This window comes from Drosophila gunungcola (assembly GCF_025200985.1).
Source record: "Drosophila gunungcola strain Sukarami chromosome 2R unlocalized genomic scaffold, Dgunungcola_SK_2 000012F, whole genome shotgun sequence".
Classification (NCBI taxonomy): domain Eukaryota; kingdom Metazoa; phylum Arthropoda; class Insecta; order Diptera; family Drosophilidae; genus Drosophila; species Drosophila gunungcola.
The window spans coordinates 2,193,318-2,214,539 of record NW_026453170.1 but is presented as its reverse complement, the minus strand read 5'-3'; the positions used below and the strand labels follow the sequence as shown (position 1 = coordinate 2,214,539).

The 21,222-nt window shown below is 37.5% G+C and overlaps 6 protein-coding genes across 9 annotated transcripts; 2 read left to right on the top strand and 4 right to left on the bottom strand.

Annotated features, from left to right (window-relative positions):
- Window positions 1-560: 560 nt before the first annotated feature.
- On the top strand, window positions 561-18,931 carry LOC128255819 (uncharacterized). 3 transcript variants are annotated; one of them, XR_008267685.1, is made up of 4 exons: window positions 561-575; window positions 17,862-17,979; window positions 18,043-18,770; window positions 18,834-18,931. XR_008267685.1 is itself a non-coding variant. In XM_052985580.1 (3 exons), exons 2-3 carry the CDS (start codon window positions 17,926-17,928, stop codon window positions 18,160-18,162), a joined length of 174 nt encoding a protein of 57 aa, XP_052841540.1. In that variant the 5' UTR covers window positions 17,672-17,799; window positions 17,862-17,925; the 3' UTR covers window positions 18,163-18,339. The 3 variants fall into 3 exon arrangements, 2 of the variants coding, with proteins under 2 accessions (XP_052841540.1, XP_052841539.1); XM_052985580.1 differs by lacking the exons at window positions 561-575; window positions 18,834-18,931 and adding an exon at window positions 17,672-17,799 and having other exon boundaries at window positions 18,043-18,339; XM_052985579.1 differs by lacking the exons at window positions 561-575; window positions 18,834-18,931 and adding an exon at window positions 17,701-17,799 and having other exon boundaries at window positions 17,859-17,979; window positions 18,043-18,339.
- LOC128255817 (uncharacterized) lies at window positions 13,133-13,457 on the top strand. The gene is made up of 2 exons (XM_052985578.1): window positions 13,133-13,263; window positions 13,317-13,457. Exons 1-2 carry the CDS (start codon window positions 13,162-13,164, stop codon window positions 13,389-13,391), a joined length of 177 nt encoding a protein of 58 aa, XP_052841538.1. The 5' UTR covers window positions 13,133-13,161; the 3' UTR covers window positions 13,392-13,457.
- Window positions 14,529-15,050, bottom strand: LOC128255814 (diptericin-A). The gene is made up of 2 exons (XM_052985575.1): window positions 14,898-15,050; window positions 14,529-14,840 (listed from the first exon to the last, which is right to left on the bottom strand). The coding sequence occupies exons 1-2, from the start codon at window positions 15,018-15,020 to the stop codon at window positions 14,592-14,594; spliced, it is 372 nt and encodes a 123-aa protein (XP_052841535.1). The 5' UTR covers window positions 15,021-15,050; the 3' UTR covers window positions 14,529-14,591.
- Window positions 16,490-17,000, bottom strand: LOC128255816 (diptericin A). Its single transcript, XM_052985577.1, has one exon. The coding sequence runs from the start codon at window positions 16,943-16,945 to the stop codon at window positions 16,634-16,636; it is 312 nt and encodes a 103-aa protein (XP_052841537.1). The 5' UTR covers window positions 16,946-17,000; the 3' UTR covers window positions 16,490-16,633.
- On the bottom strand, window positions 18,378-19,177 carry LOC128255813 (uncharacterized). Of its 2 annotated transcripts, none has more exons than XM_052985574.1 (5): window positions 19,043-19,177; window positions 18,900-18,991; window positions 18,713-18,794; window positions 18,567-18,654; window positions 18,378-18,508 (listed from the first exon to the last, which is right to left on the bottom strand). In XM_052985574.1, the coding sequence occupies exons 1-4, from the start codon at window positions 19,143-19,145 to the stop codon at window positions 18,605-18,607; spliced, it is 327 nt and encodes a 108-aa protein (XP_052841534.1). In that variant the 5' UTR covers window positions 19,146-19,177; the 3' UTR covers window positions 18,378-18,508; window positions 18,567-18,604. The 2 variants fall into 2 exon arrangements, with proteins under 2 accessions (XP_052841534.1, XP_052841533.1); XM_052985573.1 differs by having other exon boundaries at window positions 18,383-18,508; window positions 18,846-18,991.
- On the bottom strand, window positions 18,814-20,620 carry LOC128255815 (small ubiquitin-related modifier). Its single transcript, XM_052985576.1, has 3 exons — window positions 19,881-20,620; window positions 19,621-19,817; window positions 18,814-18,884 (listed from the first exon to the last, which is right to left on the bottom strand). Exon 1 carries the CDS (start codon window positions 20,419-20,421, stop codon window positions 20,062-20,064), a length of 360 nt encoding a protein of 119 aa, XP_052841536.1. The 5' UTR covers window positions 20,422-20,620; the 3' UTR covers window positions 18,814-18,884; window positions 19,621-19,817; window positions 19,881-20,061.
- Between the last annotated feature and the right edge of the window lie 602 nt (window positions 20,621-21,222).

The following is a 21,222-nucleotide window of genomic DNA, read 5'->3' as shown; positions in this document are numbered from 1 at the left end:
AGCCAAACAAATAAAGGCAATTAGCTCCGTACTCCCATGTCCAAATTCTTCCCAAATCCCTTCAGATGACTTGGCCTTTTCCAAGCCTCTCTTCGCCTCTTGGCCCGCTCTCTTAGCTGGAAAACGCCGTCGCTCTTCGACGGAAGTAAAACTGCATCAGCCGGTTTGTTTACCTTTTTTACGTGTCATACTGTTATACCGGCTAAACAGCTGTGACTTGGCCAACACACACTCTCTCAACTTCCGTGGTGGCTTTCTCAGTAAGTGGGTGGTTGCCATGGCGTGTTGATAAATAAGCAAATAAATAAATAAACAGTTTCAAGTGTTTGCCCAAATTGAGTCAAATTTTCACTCTTCTCGATTGCAGTTGCTGGCGGGGAAGTAAATCGAAATAGTTTTAGCCCGATTGATGACTTCATTAAGTGCAATTGCAACAATTAGCCAAAGTTTGGCCCCTCGAAACACTTGGCTTGATTGGTTCCTGCTTTTTCGGGGTGAACATTTAAAGTGGTTATTGATTTACAATTTTTCAAATAGTATAAGTTTTCGTTCCATTAAGAGGCGAATGTTTTAAGGTCTGTATTAATATAAATGGCATGTCAAATGGTGAAATCTATGTAGTATTTTCGTATGAAAATCAAAACTGATTCAGGACAACATATAATTCATCGAAACATTTTTTATATTTTCCATAAATATTTAGTGATTTAAATGAAATGTGTACGCTTAAGCGAACATCTTTTAAATTTAACAGTTTACATGCACTGAAATGGTTTTTTGGACAACTAACACTTAATTGGAAAAGAAGATGTTAAAAATGTATACAATTTACATTTCCTTAAATGAAAAATTATAATAAAAAACTTAGAGATGTAATTGAGTTACTTTAAACAAATGTATTATTTTTCGCATATGGCTAAAAAAGTGACATTATAACTTAGCAGTCAGAAAACTGGAGGACACATAAACAGAAATTGTTTTGGAAAAATGCTAGTAAGCGCCTTTGTTAAAATGCAATAAATACATTTTGTGCCTTGGGATTAATCAACAGGTATTCAGGTTAAGTCACATACTGTCGCCTAATATGCAACTTGATTAATTCGAAGTCCCTAGGCGAAGTATCCCAGCTGCAAATAAACTAGATCTATAGGTTGAGTAATGTGGCTTATCCTACATTAAATCAATGAAAATCGATTCAGTTAATTGAATCGCTTAATCTAAGACAAGCTTTGGCTTGACCCACTGCAAAAGTGACAAATAAACACATTCCCCCTGCTTTCAAATCGCTGGCCTCAATTATTTTCACAAATTGTAATTACTTAATCGAAACAATTGAATTGTTTTCCGGCTACTGTTGGCCCCACTCCCACTCCCCACTGAATGCCTCCACACCCAAAAATAAATATGGTATTGAACACGGTTCGATTGTGAACCTTTTTCTTAGCCATTTTGGTGATTTCATAACTTTATTAATTCATTTGTTCATTGTTTCCTTTGATGGCTTTTCCCCCGTTGTTTACGGGTGGCAATTCAAGCGCGACAAAAGACAAGAAGCCAAAGCCGAAGCCGAAGCCGAAGCCAACAACCAGGCTACAAACTGCGGGATTCAAGTCGGACCAACGAAATTCCAATTAATGAAAATGGGACCAGCCCGGGGGAAATCGAAGGGGAGCGAAACAGGCAATAAAATTATGCAAACAGCAGGTGTTGTCCATTAGCTTTTCCAGCGTTTTGCTGCAGTCGCCAATTTGGGTCATTAGCAGGTGTTGTCATCTCTGCCAATTTCCTTTTTATGGCCATGTTACCCCGACAAGCCGGCACAACCACAAACTTCGCCTCGAGCTGTGCGCAACCAATCAAAGTTATTAAAACAAAAGAGGAGCATAAGAGTTTTTTATATTTTTAGGGAGTGGAACGGGGGCTTTCGAAGTGTAGAAAATTTAATTAACTGCTAAATTAAATACACTTTTCGGCATGCTTCTCGGTTTGTTCTAACCCTGTTCTTTTGGTTATTTTTCTGGCTTTTTGTTTTCTGTGCTTCCCCAAAGAATGGCGAACTCCGCACCAGAACGGGCACGAACTACTCGACGACCACCACCCGCAATGGAGCGTCCAGTTTCGGGTAGTTCCCATTGTTGATATTGCTGCTGTTTTTGCCGCTGTTGCCGCTGTGGCCGCAGTGCGTCGGAAGTTGTCGCCGGCAATCAACAAACCATAACGCACAACAAACAACGGTACTCCGGCGGCCGTGCCAAACTGCCAGGGAAACATTTAACGCCGCTTGCCTGACCGCCGCATCCATCTCTTTCGCCCCCTCCGATGGCATATTCTAAATAGAAAGAGAGGTGAATAAATGAAATTCATTAAAAATTTCTTTACCTCAGCGCTCAACAAATTAGCCCAAGCTTGATAAGTGGCTGCAAAGAAAATAGAACCTGAAAATAATTAAAACCACAAATAGGTGCCGAGGCCCACAAATTGTTCTAAATGCATATATTAAAAGTTTTAAAGGCGTATATCAGAAGAAGATATAATGATGAACAATAAATTAATTTACTCTAAAGATAGTCCCAATTAGTTAGAATAAATGACACAGTAAAATGCTGGAAATATCGTGTTTTATTTAAAAAAGGATTCATAGTCGATTATGTATATTTAATTCAAGTCATGTAAAAATATTGTTTTTAACGTTTGTTTAAAAAGATTTTATTGTATAAATAAATTTAAAATTAGCTATCAATATTTAATTTTATAATTCATCAAATTCAAATAAATAATTTCAAAAATAAAACGTACCCAAAATGCATTGATAAGCATTAATAAATAAAAAGCAATCAATTAATTTTAAAAGGTCAGTAAAGAAAATATTGGATACATAAATGAAATGTAGACTCTAATGCGTATTTAACTATTAACATCTTTCTTATTACTTTTTCATATTAAATAAAGAAGTTGTACATATTAATATTCTTATTATTTTTTTCATACTAAACAAAGTAGTTGTATATATATTAGTATCAACAAGCTTGAAAAATGCACACATAAATATTTAACTATATTAATGGCAAACATTTTAGGAAATTAAATAAAATAAATCCGAGTCAAGTTGGAATTAATTCTATTATTAAAACCATTACTGCACTATATTAACATTTTTTGGCTTTGACATCGGTTTAAATTGTCCATCGTTTCTCCATTTCCCGAATATTTTTGGTTTAGTTAAATAAATGATCTTGCCTAAAACATGATTAAATTTTTAAATGTTTAACATAAATTGAAATATAATTAAAGTTAAGTAGCCACTCTAAATACCATTACTGTATGAAATTAAAATGATATAGCATAGGACATCTGGCAATATCAAAATAATCGATCGTAATGAATAGTTTTAGTTCGCTTTAAATTGTCCATTGTTTTCGTTTATCAATTTCCCGGCCATAAGCTGTCAATTTTATGGCCAAAAGCGGCGCTTCTCTTTATGAGTTTCAACACCCATTCCCCAAACATTTTCCCCCTGTCTGCCCCTGTCTGCCCAACGCACTAAAAGTAAATTTATGTTGATGATTTTGTGTGCGGCGGCCTATTGCCATAGTCAGAGTAGGAATTTTGTAGCCAAAGTCATGGACATGGCCGATTGCTGGCGGCGCACGCAGACAGAGAGCCTCAAATTGGAGTTTGGAGCTGAAGTTGGGAGCTTCTATATAGTATATCCACCGAGGAGAGGCAGACAATGCAGCTCGGACCGCGGTCATTGGACTGCTGCCCACCCAAAAAGGCGGCACTAAATTGCTTTGAAATGCCGTTAGAACAATAATTGCGCGCACACCATACTGCCAACATATGATTGGAGCGTGCAGATAGAAGAGCCTTTGCCAATTTATTGAGTTGTAAAATTTGGCGGGCGGCGGCAAGGAGTCCGAGTGCGAGTGCCCCTGAGTGCAGTGTGCAGTGTGCAGCATATTAAAAATAAATAAATTAAAAGATGTAAGCCGGACCCGGACGGAGGCTGAGCTCATTAGAGGCCAACAGGCCAGGAGATGGGGGACCAGATGGAGCAGAGCTGCGAGAACAGAACGCAAACTGAGATTTAGGCCCTGTCCCGACTAATTGGATGGGAAATTCACACGAAAACCTGTGCAGCTCTACCCTAAAAACTATCAAGAACATTTTGTTGAATATGGATTATAAATCATATTCTGATGTTTATGCTTAATAAATTTTGAAGAAATATAATGATAAATAATTGTAAAAAAAAAACTAGAAATCATTAATATTATTTAAAGTTGTTTAACTACAATACCTAATATTAACAATAAAACAATGTGTTTTTGAAGGCAAAATGTTTTTGAAAGCATACTAATAGTTTTTTTTTAAAGATCTGCATTTAACTTAGGCTTTTATTGGGGAAATAAAAATCCAAATTTTCAAAATTGGTTTGTTATATGTTTGGAAATTAAAATAAATAAATTTCTTAAATATTTGAACTTTAGGAATAGATAAAGGCACTTTCCCATTTTTTCAAAATCACATAACTTGTTAGTTATTTAAGGAAAAACTTTTTGGCGAAATAGCCCCAGCTAAAAATATTTTAATACTTGGAAAACTATGTGAAGAGTTGGTGATCTGGCTTTTAAATGCATTTGTTGCCAGTGCACTTTTAGTGCTGCTGCTTTTGGCAGAGACAGTGACGAATGCCACTTCCTTATTGCAAGGTCAGTTGGCAGTATGCTGCACTCCGGGAATCCCCTCCCACAAGCTCTCGTGGAAGCCACTGCATCTGCAAATGCAACTGCATTGATTGATGCTCTGCCAGCTGCCGTTAGTCGCCGACTCGGCCGCCAAAGGAGCAAATGCAAAACTTCACACCAAATTGGCAGAGCCTAATCTGTCCCAGACCCACGGACCAGGTCCAAAAATAGTTAGCCGGGCCAATTGGCGATGTCGCTGTGTGTGTTAACAATAAACATAAATTAATGAAATGCTAAAGCAGTCGCGGCAACGCAAACTGCGAACAAGCAAATTGGAAGGGGACATGTTTATGGGAACCGATGGGAAGGCAGCATCCTTTGTATTTGCTATTGCCGTTGCCTCCGCCTTTCCCTGCCCCACTGTACAGGTCGCACTCGGCGAGTGTGTCTCACCTTGTTCGGCGCATATTGTGTGGCCATTTTCGGGGTAATTTGTTGTATCTCCCATTTAATGTGAGGGAATTTGTTGGCTTCGTGTTTGGATTTTATTTGGTTTTGTTCGGGTTTCTCCACTAAATAATTAAAATATCCAGAGAGACGGGAGGGGGGAAAAACGGGAAAACGCAGGAATGTTAACGACTCAATAAAGAGATGCAAACAAATGACACCTGTAGCGGAGGAATAAGTTTGCGTTTTCTTGGAGTGCTATACAATAAAGCATACACAGATCAAAATCGTTGACTTTGTTAATAAACTTTTGTTTGTTAGTTATAATAATAATAAGAACTTTATTAGAAACTGTATAACAAATAAAACATAATAAAATAAACAGAGACTAAATATTTATTTTCTTCCTTTTAACTTACTAGTATAATATACAAATTTGATTAAATATATATGATACTGAAAAAAAGAATTAAGAAAACTGAACAATTGTATATATTCCCCAAAAAGAATATATTTATAATATTTATAAAATAAATTTATAAGAACAAAAAGTTTTTACAAATTTCAGTTTTCACATATTTGAATAAATAATAATAGGGCGAATTTTTGTCCAGTCGAAAGTGATTTTTTTTTCCGAGTGATGCAGGCTTTCAGCGTCTTCCTCCTTCAGCTGGCCATGCAAATCATTAGAGTGTTTCAGCAGCCTCCGAGTAAAAGATGCCACAGTACAGTAGTTGAAGCTCATCATTCGGATGTGATTAACTTAAATACACAAGACATAAATATTTAAACGCTTGCGGCCATGGACGGCGAGCGTTGAGGGAAAGCCTGGCCAAATGAAGCGTGTTAAGTGCGGTCAGTGACGGACTTGGGGGGCGGGGCTGCACAGGGGCATAAAATTGCTTTTAGCCGGCAAAACGGTTAAACGGCTTTATGCAAATGCCGGCCAAGAAGACCACGTAAAACTAACAGGCGCAGAAGTATACCCCAGCAAAGGAGCGAAGGGGGCAGCCCTCCGCCGGCCAATGGCCAGTTGGCCATGGCCGATTGTGGCACCTTGTTGATCAATAATTGCCACACGACAGCTAAATGGGCTTTAATGCCACGTTAGCAGCGAAAGCCAAGGCAGCAGCCGCATCGCAAGGAAACGCAAATCAAATTCTAATGATGTTGTAATGCGGACACCCCGCGAAGGAAAACCGCACAGGGGTGGAAGGGGTGAAAGGCGGGCGCAAACCGTTTGGACAATGCCCAGGCACGCAAATATTTCCGAGGCAGTGCAAAATAACGGCTGCAGGAGAAGATTATATTATTAGAATTGAACATGCAATCTGACAAGTGTTTAGTCCGGACAAAGAGATGGAAAGCATCAGAACCCAGGCTGGCCTAACAGGAGCGGTTTTACCCTATACACCCTTTCGAATATTATGAGTACTTTTCAAGTACAACTTATTCATATGTCTTTGGCTTATTTTTATTTTTAAAATTGCCTTATACAGTTTTAATATTTATTCGCTATTCATAAGGCGTATTTTCATATAAATAAATATTTTCATATTTATGTGCAGTCGAACTTTCATAATTCCAACCACCATTTGCCACCTTAATAGGCTCCAATTCTACATTCTAATGCCAATAAAATTAGTTTGGCTAATAGAGATATCGTGTTAAAAAAGTGTGACTTATGGAGTTTTAAGAATGGCGAGAACATTTAGGAACAAGTAACATTAAATGTTTTCTGTATTAGTACAAAAATCCATCACCAAAAATATTTTTTTATCAAATATTGGGTATATCTCAAAAAAGAAAATGCTAAAATATGAATGAGAGAATTTAAATAATGGCTGCAAGCGATTAAGCATATTTATTTACAAATAATAAATAATCAAATAATCAGTACCACACAATCAATAGTTATAAATTAATAAAAATATAAAGGAATTTTTTAACATTAATAGTCATTATATCAATCACAGTTAAAAAAAGTGTTTAAGTAATTATAACGAAGCTAAAAGTATTATTTTTGTCTGCCATCTAGCGACTAGCGCACTATATATAAGTACATCGCTCTAGGTTATAATATAAATATACTTATCTCAATAAAAACAGTCTCCCTTCCTCCTGAGCGTTGCCGAGTTCTAAGAAAAATTTGAATACCCTACGCATAGTGTGCTGAGAATCGTTTCCTGGTTGGGCCCAGATCTTGGCCAGGCTAATTGCCACGCCATAAACATAAACATCGACCGATGGGACAGGGCTTCGCTAAGACGCTGCCATGGTCATCGTCATCATGGGCGATTTATGATTGCATTTCCTGTGAGTGCGACTGCGACTGCGACTGCGGCTGCGACTTTGAGCTGCAGGCCAAAAGCCGAAACGCGAATTGATCGGTCACCGTTGCTTTGTCGCCCATAGTGGCACCATGGGACTAGTTGGCGGACCAACGGAAATGCCACCGCGGTCGTCGGTACTTCGTTCTCCGTTCTCATTGATATTCCATGGAGACGGATTGCCGGCGACTTCGACCCTTGTCTAATAAGGTATTAATAAGTTTTTGCCTTGGCCAAGACCAGACAATTGCCGTTGCATTCTTGGGCTTCTTTGTTGGTTGTTAGCCGGTTGCCGATTGTTTTTGTTGATCGTGCTGCTGAATTTTAAATGCACGATTACCAATCCACACTAGGCAGCAGTGATTTCATGGGTTGTGGGCTTGACTGCCCGTAATGACGGAATATGATTCTCAGAATGATAAAATATAAATCGTTAGCCGATACTAAAACTATCGTAAGCAGCATCGGATATATGGTCAATAAACTGGCATGCTTATAATGATTTATTCACAATATAAATAATTGCTTTTACATGAATCTTCGAACTTACTGCATAGTTTAAATTGAAACTTACCTTCTTAAGTCTGGGCTAAACGAAGGCTTTAATATTTCAAAGTAGTACATATTTGAAATTATATTTGCTTTAGTATGCACCGTGTTCCGACTCACACTTCTTTTTCTGATCATTGAAACCCTATTTTCGTTAACATTTTTGCTGTTCAGTGTAAATGTAAGACAATGACACGGGCAATCTGACTGATGCAACAAGCTAAAATTAACGTATGAATGTCAGATTGCTTCTGTAGCTGTTGCTGTTGCTGATGGGTTGCTGTTGCTGCTGCAACAAAGGTCAGCCAGCGCGTGCTGTTGCTGTTGCCAGTTGCCGGTTGACGTGACCCGTTGGCAAAGCCAAGCCAAACCAAGCCAAACCAAGCCAAGCCGTTCTGGAAGTGAAGTTGAGGCTTAAAGTGGTGATTAATCGGACACATGACAAAGATGCGTCAGGTTGTGGGAATCGAGCGGAGTCTGCGACCTTAGCCGAGAGTCGGACTGCTGGTTTTGAGATTGGCCATCGATTGGCAACCACTTGGACTGGCTGGACCTGCAGTGGTCACTTGTGACACACTCGAACGGGCTACGTGAGATTGGGGAAATTGGCTGGAGAGTGACTGTGGAGTGCTGGAGGGGCAGGAGGGGCAGGGATACCAGTCCTGGGCCTGCTGCAGATGCCAATCGAGAGATAACCGCACACAGATACAAGCACACACTCACATTGGCCTACAATTTCAATACAATATTTGAAATAATTGGCTACAAATCGACATTGCAGTTGCTGCTGTTGCTGGCTGCAGTTGTTGGTTGCAGTTGCTGCTGCTGCTGCTGCTGCTGCTGCTGCTGCTGCTGCTGCTCGTAGGCCACAAATTGCAGTCGGCTTAAACTGCTGCTGCTGCCTGACCTACGACACCATCTCTCCTCCCCCAAAAACCGCCTCAAATTACTATTGATACTGATAGCAACTGCAACAGCAAGTTGCAGCTTGCAACTGGCAACTGCCAGCAGCAACATCAGCAGCATCAGTAACTTTTGTTCTTGTTCTCTTAATGCGTTACGGTAAATATTTTTGTCTTCATTTTTACTGTTAAGATCGAGATGAAGTTGAGGCATCATTCCCTGCCTCCTTCCTGTTGGTCAATGCTGCTGGTTGCTGGTTGCCGGTTGCTGCTGGACTCCAATTAGCCAAGCACTCCCCATGCAACACATGCGGGCTTTGATGGCTCAAAAAAGCAGGTGGGTAGGGGGCTAGGGCCATCGAGGCTTGGCCAGGTGCCAAGAACTCAATCATTGCATTTGTTGAAACAATTGACGGTTGCTTAATGTGCAAAACGTGAGTCCAATTTGCATGACAACAGCAATAGCTGGCAGCAACCAGCAACAAACACAACGGGCAACCTTCATTAGGAGAGAAAAAAAGCATAAGTATGCTGCGCCGAAAGACTTGTGCAGCTTTTGATGTCGATTTATTTTAAATCGAAGTTGAACAATTTATTAAACTGTTGCCCATCGTAAGCTAAGCAGATCTTCAGAGATGACAGTGGGTAGCTCTAATTGATGTTAAATATCAGCAGAATAATTTATTTTTTGATCACTCAATGATTTTTTTAATTAAGAAAAAAACTTATAAAGGGAAAAAAAACCTTAAAGATGTTCTGCATTTTGTTATTTTAAGTCAGACTTCCTTTTTCAAATTTCCATTTTTTCCCAATATTATATTTAATTTTTATGTTGTATTAAAGTTTTTCAATTAATTTAAATCTGTTATTTAAGAATTAACCAAACTGGCAACGATATTTTAGACTTTGTAGTTAACCAAAATTTAATCACCTAATGACGGTTTAAACGTATGTATTTATTAGATTGAGTTTATATACAAACATATTAGTTGATTGAAAATATTACAAAAGGATACCCGAAGTAAAAAATTGATGAATCAAGTTAGGGCTTTTCATAATACTTAGCGTAGATACGACCACATAAATTTTTTGTTAGTATTAGCATAAATATATCATGTATAAATAAAATGTAAAATTAATTTAAAACAATATTTACATTTTATAACTAATAAAGAAATAACCAACATGAATAGATTTGAGAGACTTTGCAGGTAATAAAAATTTAATCACCTAATAACTGTTTAAAACTTGTATTAATTTAAGATTACATTTTTAATATTTCAAATATTAAATTATTGAATTTAACAGAAAAGGTTACTAGAAGTATTTGAAGCGTATATTAAAAGACAAACTGTCAGTGCAACCGATCCCCATCTTTCAGCTACCTGGTGACCCCGATTCCGCTCCTCTTTTCGTGTCACGCAGCCATCGCGAGACTCACGCTCTGTTGCGATGCCTCATCGGCTGCTGCTCCGTTGCATAGGTCACGTGTTTCGTCGTGTGTCTGGCCAAAATATCAGCAATTGAACTATAGACATTTTGGCCAAATGCAGTAAGCAGGCCAAAATGCCGCGATCCCGCTTTTTGTCTAGCGGGAGTGGAGTGAAGTGGAGTTGCGGTTGCAGGTCGGCGCATCTTGGCAAATGTCAGATGCAAATGCGAAAAGCCAAGAGTCTGTCTGGCACCTGCTAGCTCTTGCACTTTTCGCTGTGACCATTTCTTTTGCCAGCAACAGTGTCAGTCATAATTAATACGCTTAATTTGAGTTAGTTAGTCTCGCTGGTGGGCAGGTTCTCGGTGGCTTCATTAAAAAGCCATTAGTGGGAGATGAACTTCGCTGACTATCATCCGCCACCGCAACCGCACCCTTCGCAACTTTCTAATTAGAAACTTTTCCAATGGAGAGCATAAATTTCAGCAATGTTTGTTCGGTTTCCGATACAATCAAAGACAAGAGCCGAGTGTTGAGTGTGTCAAACAATTTAACTGCCTTCGGTGCAAAGGCAAGTTTGCGTGGGAAATGCCGTCGATCGTCACGATCAAAAACGGCGACGGGAAAACTTCCACCGTCAACTCCAACTCCAAGTACATGGAAAATGCAAAGTTGATTTTATCGCCGTCTCTAACTCGGTCTTTGGCTCTCTGTTACTGTCTTGGTCTAAACTGATTTGCCACTTGACAAATGAGTTGGCTGCCACATGTGCAATTTGGAAAACAATCCACCCACTTTAGGCCCTCTTTTCCCCTCTGCCTTCCCCTTCCCCTTCGATCCAACAATTTTCCGAACAAGCCAATTTGCCTCTATACCAGGCTAAACCAATGGAAAACAGAGCGAAGCTAAACAAAAGAATTCTCCTGCTTTTGACTTTGACAATTTGCGCATTGATTTAGAAAATAGCTCTTCCACTGAATTGGAGCACTCTCCATATGAAAATGACATGGAAAACAGAAAAAATGAGGAGAAAAGTGCAGCTGAATGAAGTCAGTCCTTGGGCAGTTCAACCATCAAATGCTCTAATATTTTCAAAATTAATTATTTTTCTCCAAAAAATTTAAATTTAATGTATATAGATAATACATTTATTGGTTTAATTCCTATTATCGTCTTATGCAAAATAAATAAAATATGTTTTAAAATAGATTTATTTAATTAAATTAGCTTTTTTGAGGCTTAAAAGATTTAAGATAATATTTTTTTTTTTTTTTGTACAAAATGCTGAGCTCAGATTATAACCTATAACGTAGGGTAAAAAAATAGAAAAATTGGCCTGAAATTGAAGCTATCAAAAAGGAACTTGCCCAGTTAAGCCAAGACAACGATTCAGACTCAAAAACAAAACAGAGGCAAAGCGCAACGAAATTTCTGTTTCGGTTGTTTCTGCTTTTTATACCCTTGCAGAGGGTATTATAATTTCAGTCAGAAGTTTGCAACGCAGTGAAGGAGACGTTTCCGACCCTATAAAGTATATATATTCTTGATCAGCATCACTAGGAGAGTCGATCTAGCCATGTCCGTCTGTCCGTCTGTCCGTCTGTCCGTCTGTCCGTCCGTTTATATGCAAACTAGTCTCTCAGTTTTAAAGCTATCTGCATGAAACTTTCCCAAAAGTTGTCTTTCTATTGCAGGTAGTATATAAGTCGGAACGAGCCGGATCGGACGACTATAGCATATAGCTCCCATAGGAACAATCGGAAAAATAAATGAAAAAAAATTATAACTTTGCTGTTTTTTAATTTTTTGTTTAGTTCTTCGACATATAGTAATGGTAAAATATTTCCGATTTACGGTTTAAATTTCATCAAAATCGGACGACTATAGCATATAGCTCCCATAGGAACAATCGGAAAAATAAATGAAAAAAAATTATAACTTTGCTGTTTTTTAATTTTTTGTTTAGTTCTTCGAGATATAGTAATGGTTTAATATTTCAGAATTACGGTTTCAATTTCATCAAAATCGGACGACTATAGCATATAGCTCCCATAGGAACAATCGGAAAAATAAATGAAAAAAATTATAACTTTTCTGTTTTTTAATTTTTTGTTTAGTTCTTCGACATATAGCAATGTTTAATTATTTCAGAATTATGGTATAAATTTTATCAAAATCGGACGTCTATAGCATATAGCTCCCATAGAAATAATAAAAATATATAAAATAACTATCTAATAATTGAGCTGCAAATAATCATAGTTTCAATGTTTTTTTTTAGCACATACTCAAGTAAATCATAATTTAAATGTTTTCAAAAGTATTTAATTAATGCAATAGCTGCAAGGGTATATGAACTTCGGCTTGCCGAAGTTTGCTTTCCTTCTTGTTTTTTTTTGTCTTTTATTGGTAGGATGGGGTTTCGGTGCAGGAAAAAAGTCATCATAGCCTGACCTTCATTGTTGTGTTGCTTCTAACATTTAAATTTGTTTTGCTTTTCCATTTTTTCGGGTCTGCTGTGCTGCTTTTGTTTGGCTTCTTTTCGATTTCAACAGAAAACGTGCCAAATTTGGCTGCCAGTTGCACGTTCCCCAAATTTAATACAGTTCAGCTGGGTTTGGCTGTGGGTCTAGCTTTGACCTGGTCTCCATTCCATGGGCAATGGTCTCTAGTCAGCCAGCAAGCTCTTGACACACATCCAGGCACCCGTCGGCCTTATCAGGGTCTTATCAGCCGGTCGACGTTGAGAACTACGTCCAGAGGCAGTCGAAATGAGGGCCTGAATTCAGTCGGACGCAGCATCTCCCTCTGAAATGTTGGACATACTGAATCTGTGGTTTGTTCTCTATCTTCTTAGCCTCAGCTTTATTCAAGGGCGTTCTGTCGGCGGTGGCACGGGAAACTTAAGGGAGGAGGTGATTTTCTGAGTTTCGTTTTAAATATTATAAATCACCACGTTTACTTTTAGTTTTTGGTACCTCAGCCTGATCCCACAATCTTTGCCCACAATCAGACTGATAAGGAGATGCCCTGGGGCAGTTAAATACATAAATATTTTATATTTTTCATTAATATATAATATAAATACATACCTACCTACTCAGATGAGTCTTTTTACTTTTAAAACATATACAATTTGTTTCTAGCTAGCTCAGGCATATTATATTATCTATTAAATAAAATATACACTGTACCCATTTTTTAAATGGTTGTGTAATTTTAAGAACGTATTTGATTTATCGTTTCTGCCGAAAAATGATGTTGGAATTAGAGCTGTGTGTGTATTAACAATATGTTTTGATCTAAAGTATAAAAGCCTGAGGATCGAAAAATAAATTCATATTAATAAACACCCAATTAAATTTGTATATCTTTGCCGAAGGTATTATAATATCACTTTGCAGGTAGTATATAAGCCGAGACGAGCCGGATCGGACAACTATATAAAAAAAATCAATCAATCAGAAAAAAATAAATAACTATAGAAATATTTTAAGAGCTCTGTTTTATATATTTTTTTTAAGCTTTCTTCAAGATTCTGGTTTAACACATCAGGATTACGGTTTACATTTTTTTAAATTCGGAGGAATAAATAAAATTAAAAATAAGAAAAAAATGTATTAACCTAGCTGTTTTTTTTAATATACTTTTAGATATAGTAGTGGCTTATAATTTTATAGTTTTAATTTTTTTTAATCGGACAGCGAAATCATAAGCTGTTTTCAAACATATACGAATCAAAAAAATGTTGTTTTGAAGAATATTTAATTTTTGAAATGGCTGCAAGGCTATACAAATTTTTGCAGGTCGAAGTTTGCTTTTTCCCTTGTTTTTTGTACTTTGTATTTAAAAAACGTTTACGTCTAAGCCATTTATCTTGAATTGGCCATAACAATTCTTAGCAATTGCAAAATTTATCAACTCAGGTCTAAACAGTATTTTGCAATCAACATTTACAAATTTAATAAATAAAACCTTTTCCTACCTAGAATTCGAAAAACATCATAATTTTATAAGATTGCTGACTTTTTTTTGGAACTTAATTTTTTTACGATAAATTGCAAACCTGTTTCTCTTTTTTTTTTTTTGTTAAATACTGTTTTTAGTATTAAACGTGAAAAGGAGAGTAATTGTATAGTGAGATAACTTAAAAAAAGGTAAAAATACACCAAAGATTCAATTTGTTTTCAAAGTATGGTTTTTTATTTATTCTAAATAAATATTATGAAATTGAGCTAGTTAATCAGAACCTATAGGTGTACACTCCTCCAGCTCCGAACTGAGGTCGGCTGTTGCCATAAGGTCCTCCAAGGTGCTGAGCATACGATCCCGTGGCGTCAAAGGAGTGGCGTCCATTCTGGCTCTGCCAAACTGGGGCACGGGCGTTGAGGTTCAGATCGAATCCCTGTTTGGAGCTTCCACCGCCACCGCCGTTTAATTGGAACTGGCGACGCACTCTTTGCAAGGGCACAACGTCGAAATTGGGGGAGTACTGGAAAATAGACTAGCTTAAACCTTAAGCTATATACATCTTTCTTTAGCAACTTACCGCCAAGGGTTCAGGGGTCAGGTTCACAATATCTCGGGGATCTGGATAAGGATAGGCCAAGGCGCTGGAGAAGACACAGGCACAAGCCAGGCCAATGAGGAGAAAACAAGAGGCGAATTGCATTTTGCTTTTGGTTAGACTTTGTCAACTGAATACGGCTGGAATCGAACTCAGGTCTTATATACCTCAGATCGGTCGCTTATCAGTGTTGGCAGATGAATCCTCCAACAGGGAATCCCATTCTAGACGACACCGATTCAGTGGTTCACTAGTGGATCCCCACATCTTATTGATAAGAAGTACGTGTAGGCTCTACAAACAGAGGCAGACGACAAAGTGAATCCCAACCAGAAACAATAAATGCAGAGGTATTTGGCTTTAAAAGTCATTCATGTGTGGCAGCTGTGTTAATAATCGCCTAAATGCGGTTAAAGGGGGAGTACTCAACTTATTACCTTAGGTTCACTTAATAAATGTGACATTCGTGGAGAAAAAAGAACCTGCATGCATATATTATATCGCCATCACTTTTTAAATAGCATTTGTGTATACTTTTTATAAGTAGTTTCTTCTTGAATAAATAGCGTCAATTTTGTAACCTAATTTTGTTAGGTTAAAAACAATAATTCTATCTTTTGGCACATTTATTATATCAACAATTATAACTTGTTAAAAGAATTTTTTTCATGAATAAAAAGCGTTAAGAAATTTCTTAATTTTATTAGGTTCAAAACAATTATTAAATTTTTGGCACATTTATTATATTTGCAATTAACTTCGTATCTTGTTTTTCATTATGCTAGATAACTAGCAAATTCTAGTCATGTCTTTCATCCAGATACTTTCTTTTTTATGACCCAGCTTTAAATGCAGACAATAAATCTTATGTTTCTGTATCACTATTTCGGGAGCACATATCACCAGCTCATCTTCTGGCTTTTAATCACTTTTAATCGCTACTTCAACTTCGGGTTCCCAATAAAAAGAATCTCGGACACAAGACTTTCGACAAAACCTTAGTACCTCAAAAAAAATAAAAATAATCAACCCACAGATTTCACTTCCCCAGGCAAGAACTCAGTTTCCCAAATCGATTCATCATTTTGCAAGGTCAACTCAATTTGGCTTTCCTTAGGTCAAATTAATGATGTGAAAAACATTTCGTAATCCCCCAATTTGTATGTAAAAGAGTTTAGAACACAGCCTCTTCATGAATCATTTGTTAGCCATTCATTCGCTTTCGTTGGGGATGGCGTAATATTTTAATCTTGGGGTTAGGCTGCGGATGTTGCGGATGATGCGCCAGCGGCATGATAAATTTCCATCGAAGGTTCTTTCGACAGTTTACGCAATAAATCCAATTAGCAAAAAACGTTTTGTCTTGGCAGGTTTCATTAAGACCGCCTGTCATCGTAATTTGTTATTACCCAACGGAGTTGGCCAAACAAGATGTATCAACAATTAGCCAAACTGCAAGATCATCTGTGACCCAACCTCTGTCTCTAGAAGTCTGCCTGAATGTTCCGGGGTAAACACACAGCGCCAAGGACATTGATGGCATTTGAGATAGGGAAATTATGGTCAGGTATACGCTATGTTGAATTTGGTAATATATTTCACAAAAGTATGAATATGGTTTTTTTTAAGCAAAAATCTTTGATGACAGTTTAGATAGCGAATTATGGGCAGGTATTTCTATGTTTATATTTGATAGTAGGTATGTCTCGCCAAATCTTCTAGAATCTGAAGCGGTAGACGCCTCCTAAATCATAGCTGGCTGGTGAGTTTCCATATGGTCCGCCCAAGTGCTGGCCATATCTTCCGGTCAAATCGATCTCGTGGCGTCCGTTGTCGCTGGTCCACACATTCTGTCGCCCCCCCACATTGAAGCCGAATCCATCGCCTTTGGCACCTCCACCTCCGCCCTGCAGATTGAGAGGATACTGAGGTGGTGGGGTGGGCTTCATGGTCAGGTCCTCGGGATTCGGATGAGCCAAAGCAGCGCCGAATGCGCAGCACAGCAAGACGAAGATAATGGTAGATTGCATTTCGGCTGATCTCGATTAGAAAGCTTGAGTCTGTTGACTGATGATCCTGCTGTAGTTTTGAAGCTCTTTTATAGGCCGATTGCCAGTCTGAAAGGAATCCCCGATGCAATCTTATATACTTAGTTATCTGATATATGTATTACACTAGAACGTCACCTTGTGCTGATAATTGTCTCATAATTGTAACCGATTGCAGGTCAGCTATAGGGAACCCCAAACGCGTCCTCATCAGAAAAAAAAAACAAATGCTCTTTGTTCAATATTTATTTTATAAACAACATAAAAACCTTTTTAAGAAGCGTGTTGAGTTATTATCTAAATATTAAAGAAATCTGCTATATACTTTTGAAAAGCACGTAAATGATCGTAACGTTGAAATTAATTTTAATATTAATTTTTTAAAATTACTAAGATTATGATTAAATTAAATGATTACTTAAATAGTGGACAATTTAATATATTTTGGTTATTTTTGTTTAGCATGAGGTCCTCGAGCTAACTTTGTTTCTCTTCTCGGGTAAACTCATGTATTTCCCCGAGAAAATTATTGTTATTATTGAAAATTATTTCAATAATTATTTATTTCAAGGCCCTAAAGGCAAGACTAATTTCAAAGCAGAAAGCAGTTAAATCAAAATTCTAAAGGGTTCTATGTGTTTTTAAGCCAAAACTTAATAATGTAGACAACTATATAGTAAGTGTCTTTTTGAAGGATTCAGGCCAACACTATGTTATACAGTTCCTGTTTAATCTTATTCTTATTTCCAAAATTGTATTTTATGATTGAACTTTTCACTGTGCTGTGGATTAAACTGAAATTGTCGCAGCAGCAACAGCGGCAGATAAAGAGCGTTGTATGTGAACAATCGAAAATACAAACACAAATATTTAATACGCATTAATTGATTTAAAGCAGAGGTCATATGTAAACACGAAAACAGTTTCTCAACAGCATTCGACAGACAAGGCAGCAAAGAGAAATGTTGATACAATCGATATTTATTAACACTTTGGCCATCCTGTTGGTCTTCTGGGTGAGTGTAGGGCACCGAAAAAATGTATATAAAAAATCTTTAAAAAGCGTGTTTTATTTACAGCTGGGACACGTTACTTGCCAATCATCGGCCGATGATCAAGAGCTTGAAATCGGAATAAAAGGGGAAGGACCACCGGAAAAGGAAGAATTTCCTTGGACGTATGATGGCCAGGAAAACTGATAGTTCGGGGATCTTTCATAAGTCATATTCAGTAATACTTTGATTATATATAAATATTTCAAAGATTATATTATAATTAACAGTTGCTGCTTATCAGTAATGGTATAAAAGTCTTAATTGTAACATATTTTTGGGATGATGTAAAACTGAGCTTGGGGCAAATTAGCAAATTGGAGAAACAAATAAAAATAAAAAAACTTTGATAATCATTTTATGACTGATAGTGTTCAATTTCGCAAGTACAGTTTTTGTTTAAAAATACGTAAGTCACTGCAAAAATTATACGTACAATGACCACAAAAATTCATTTATGTAGCATGATTTCAGGCTGATGACAATTTAGAATCTGAAATACAAGTCCATCTTTAATTGTTTGCTTTATCAAATCGTACTCAAGTTTTAACCTTTGAATAGTTGATTGTAAATCAAAGAACATTGTAATTTAACCGAAGTAGTAACTAAGGGCTGCCAAAGCAATGGAAACATGTGCCACTGTTAAAAATAAAAACTCAAGGACAGGATTATCATTATAAAGCAATGGAAAACTCACCAGCCAAAGGCCAAACCGGAAGACAGGCGCACGGAAAAGCCATGCTAATAAAAATTCCGTAAATAAAACATTTTCGTTTGGTCTGAAACATAATTAATAATTAGAGATCATTTGATTATAGCAGAAGTTTCACCCCATTTAATGCCAGGCACAGCAATATCGTGGATAATATCTGTAAAAACATTACCATAGTAATTCCGATAACAATATCTTGGTTAATTCTACCGGAAAATGTGTGATATTTGAACTGCCTTTTCTCGTGCTCGGGTGGATAATTAACTGAAGTAAACAATGAATATCAATTATTTGGTAGAACATGATTTAACTAACAGAAGCAATCCAGAATGTAGGCGTAAAACCCGAAACCGCTCACTAAGTTCCACGAGGCCAAGGTGGTGATGACAAACCAACGTACATCCGATTGATTTGGCATACTTTTTCTGGGCCTTTTGTTAAAAATAGTGTATATTTGATATGTAAAACAAACTGAATCACTTTGCCTGGCCTGCCCGAACGAAAATCAATTTAGCCAAAGGTTCAATGTACTTTTACGACAAGTGCGTGTCAGCTGGATGAAAAACTAATTGCGGCCATTAGGACCACGCCCCCTCGGAGTGGGAGGTGGGTTGCTATGGGCAGCCGTGGTGCCAAACTTTAGCCCTAACTGGAGCACTCAATAAAATGGGAATTAGCCTGGCAGAGCCGGCATTAATGGGCTGCGATTGGGCCCCGGAACAGGGACTTCTCTATTGCCCCCGGAGGTGGCAGCTTTGACACGCTTCCAAGTATCAATGCGATTTGTTTGCGGCACGCGAACAAACTTTACTTTATTCAGCTGCAGTGCATCGGAAGTGAATTTGAGTCCTTTGACTGCGGCGCGGTAATTGCGTTAATTTCACTCGAATTACCTTTCACATCATTGTTTTTGCCACGGCGACCACGCCTCCTTTTTCGGTGTCTTGCATGTTTGGCGGCACTTTTGTGGATTTTTCGAGACCCTCTCCGCTTAAATCCTTCGATAGTTGCATGTCGACAGCATTGTTGTTTGCTGACAATTTACAGAAATTATACCCGGACATAGAAAGAAAACTGCTGTAATTTCATACTTCATTAAACAAAGTATTATTAGTATAACAAAATATTTAAATATTTTTTTAAGAAAACCTACATTTTTGTACAATTAATTTACGAATTTTTAATATTACAAGCAGGCATTATTTACTTATATATTTCATCAAACGGCCTAATCAATTTCTCTCTGTGCTTGCCAAGTACATGCGGTAGCTTAGTTCATTGACTCTGCTCTGCAATTACGTGAATCAAAAATAAACAAACATGTTTTCATGGCATTAGGACACTAAAACGTCTATGATATCATCATCGTCCATGGCCAAAGAGTCGAAGGTGTCCTGATCCTGAATTGGTTTACCATCAAAGACCAGGATCAGGGAACTAGGGGACACGCCAATTGCCTCGGCATATTTATCCTTGAGATAGGCGGCCATGGGCTCATCGATTATCACATGGTACTGCAGGTGAGGGCCATCTTCAGAAAACAGCCAAAGGATTTTGCTCTGATGGGCCATTGCGGGGGCTGTGAATTTGGTGATGGTGTCTAGGATTCTATTTACAAAGTGATAGTAGCCACGTGGCCTTCTGATTCGGCCGAGTTCATTCATTTTTTCGCTTCTTGCTTGGAGCCACATCATCAGTGGCAGAAGGGCTGAGATTTACGATCAGTTGCCGGCGGACCGCTTACCAATAAACAAGTTCCGAGAGAGCCCCGATAAGATAAACGTTGCCTTTAAGTAGCTGCGACTATTCCCAAGTCACCCTCACTCTTGTCTCACATACTCATGTGTGGGTCAGCCTATCTCGCTCCGAAATCGATGGCCATTCAAGGTGCAGACGTGGGTAAGTAGCCCAGTCTAACCCGATGCGCACCTTGGTCTCGAGTCATTATAAAAACCGATACGATATATTATAAAATGGTTCATTCCTGGATGAGATGTGGCAGGAAAAGTTTTACAGAATAAAAGAGATGAAACCAAAGCAACCAACATTTTTAGAGGTATAATAAAACCATGAATCAAAAATACAAATTATTTCGAATTTTGGAAAAAATAAATTTATAATTATATATATAAATATATATATTAATTATTATTAGTACCTAGAATACCCTATCCAATAGGCATACTTTTGAAAATATGGTATGATAAAAAGATTTATGTAGAATGATTACTTGAAAGTTTTATTAAATAATAGTATCTAAGTATCATAGAACTAAAAAATATGTATATCAGTTTCTGTTAATCAAGGAAACATAACTGTGAAATTACTAATGCAAGGTATTCAAAAAGTTTGATAGATAAATACACTTTGTTTTATTACTTTTTAGTTTTACTATTTAGCTTAGTGCTTACATGAAATCAACTGGCTGACCCATCAGTTCGTGCTTCAAAAAAGCAGTAATTAAATGACAATGTTTTGACCCAAACAAAACAAGA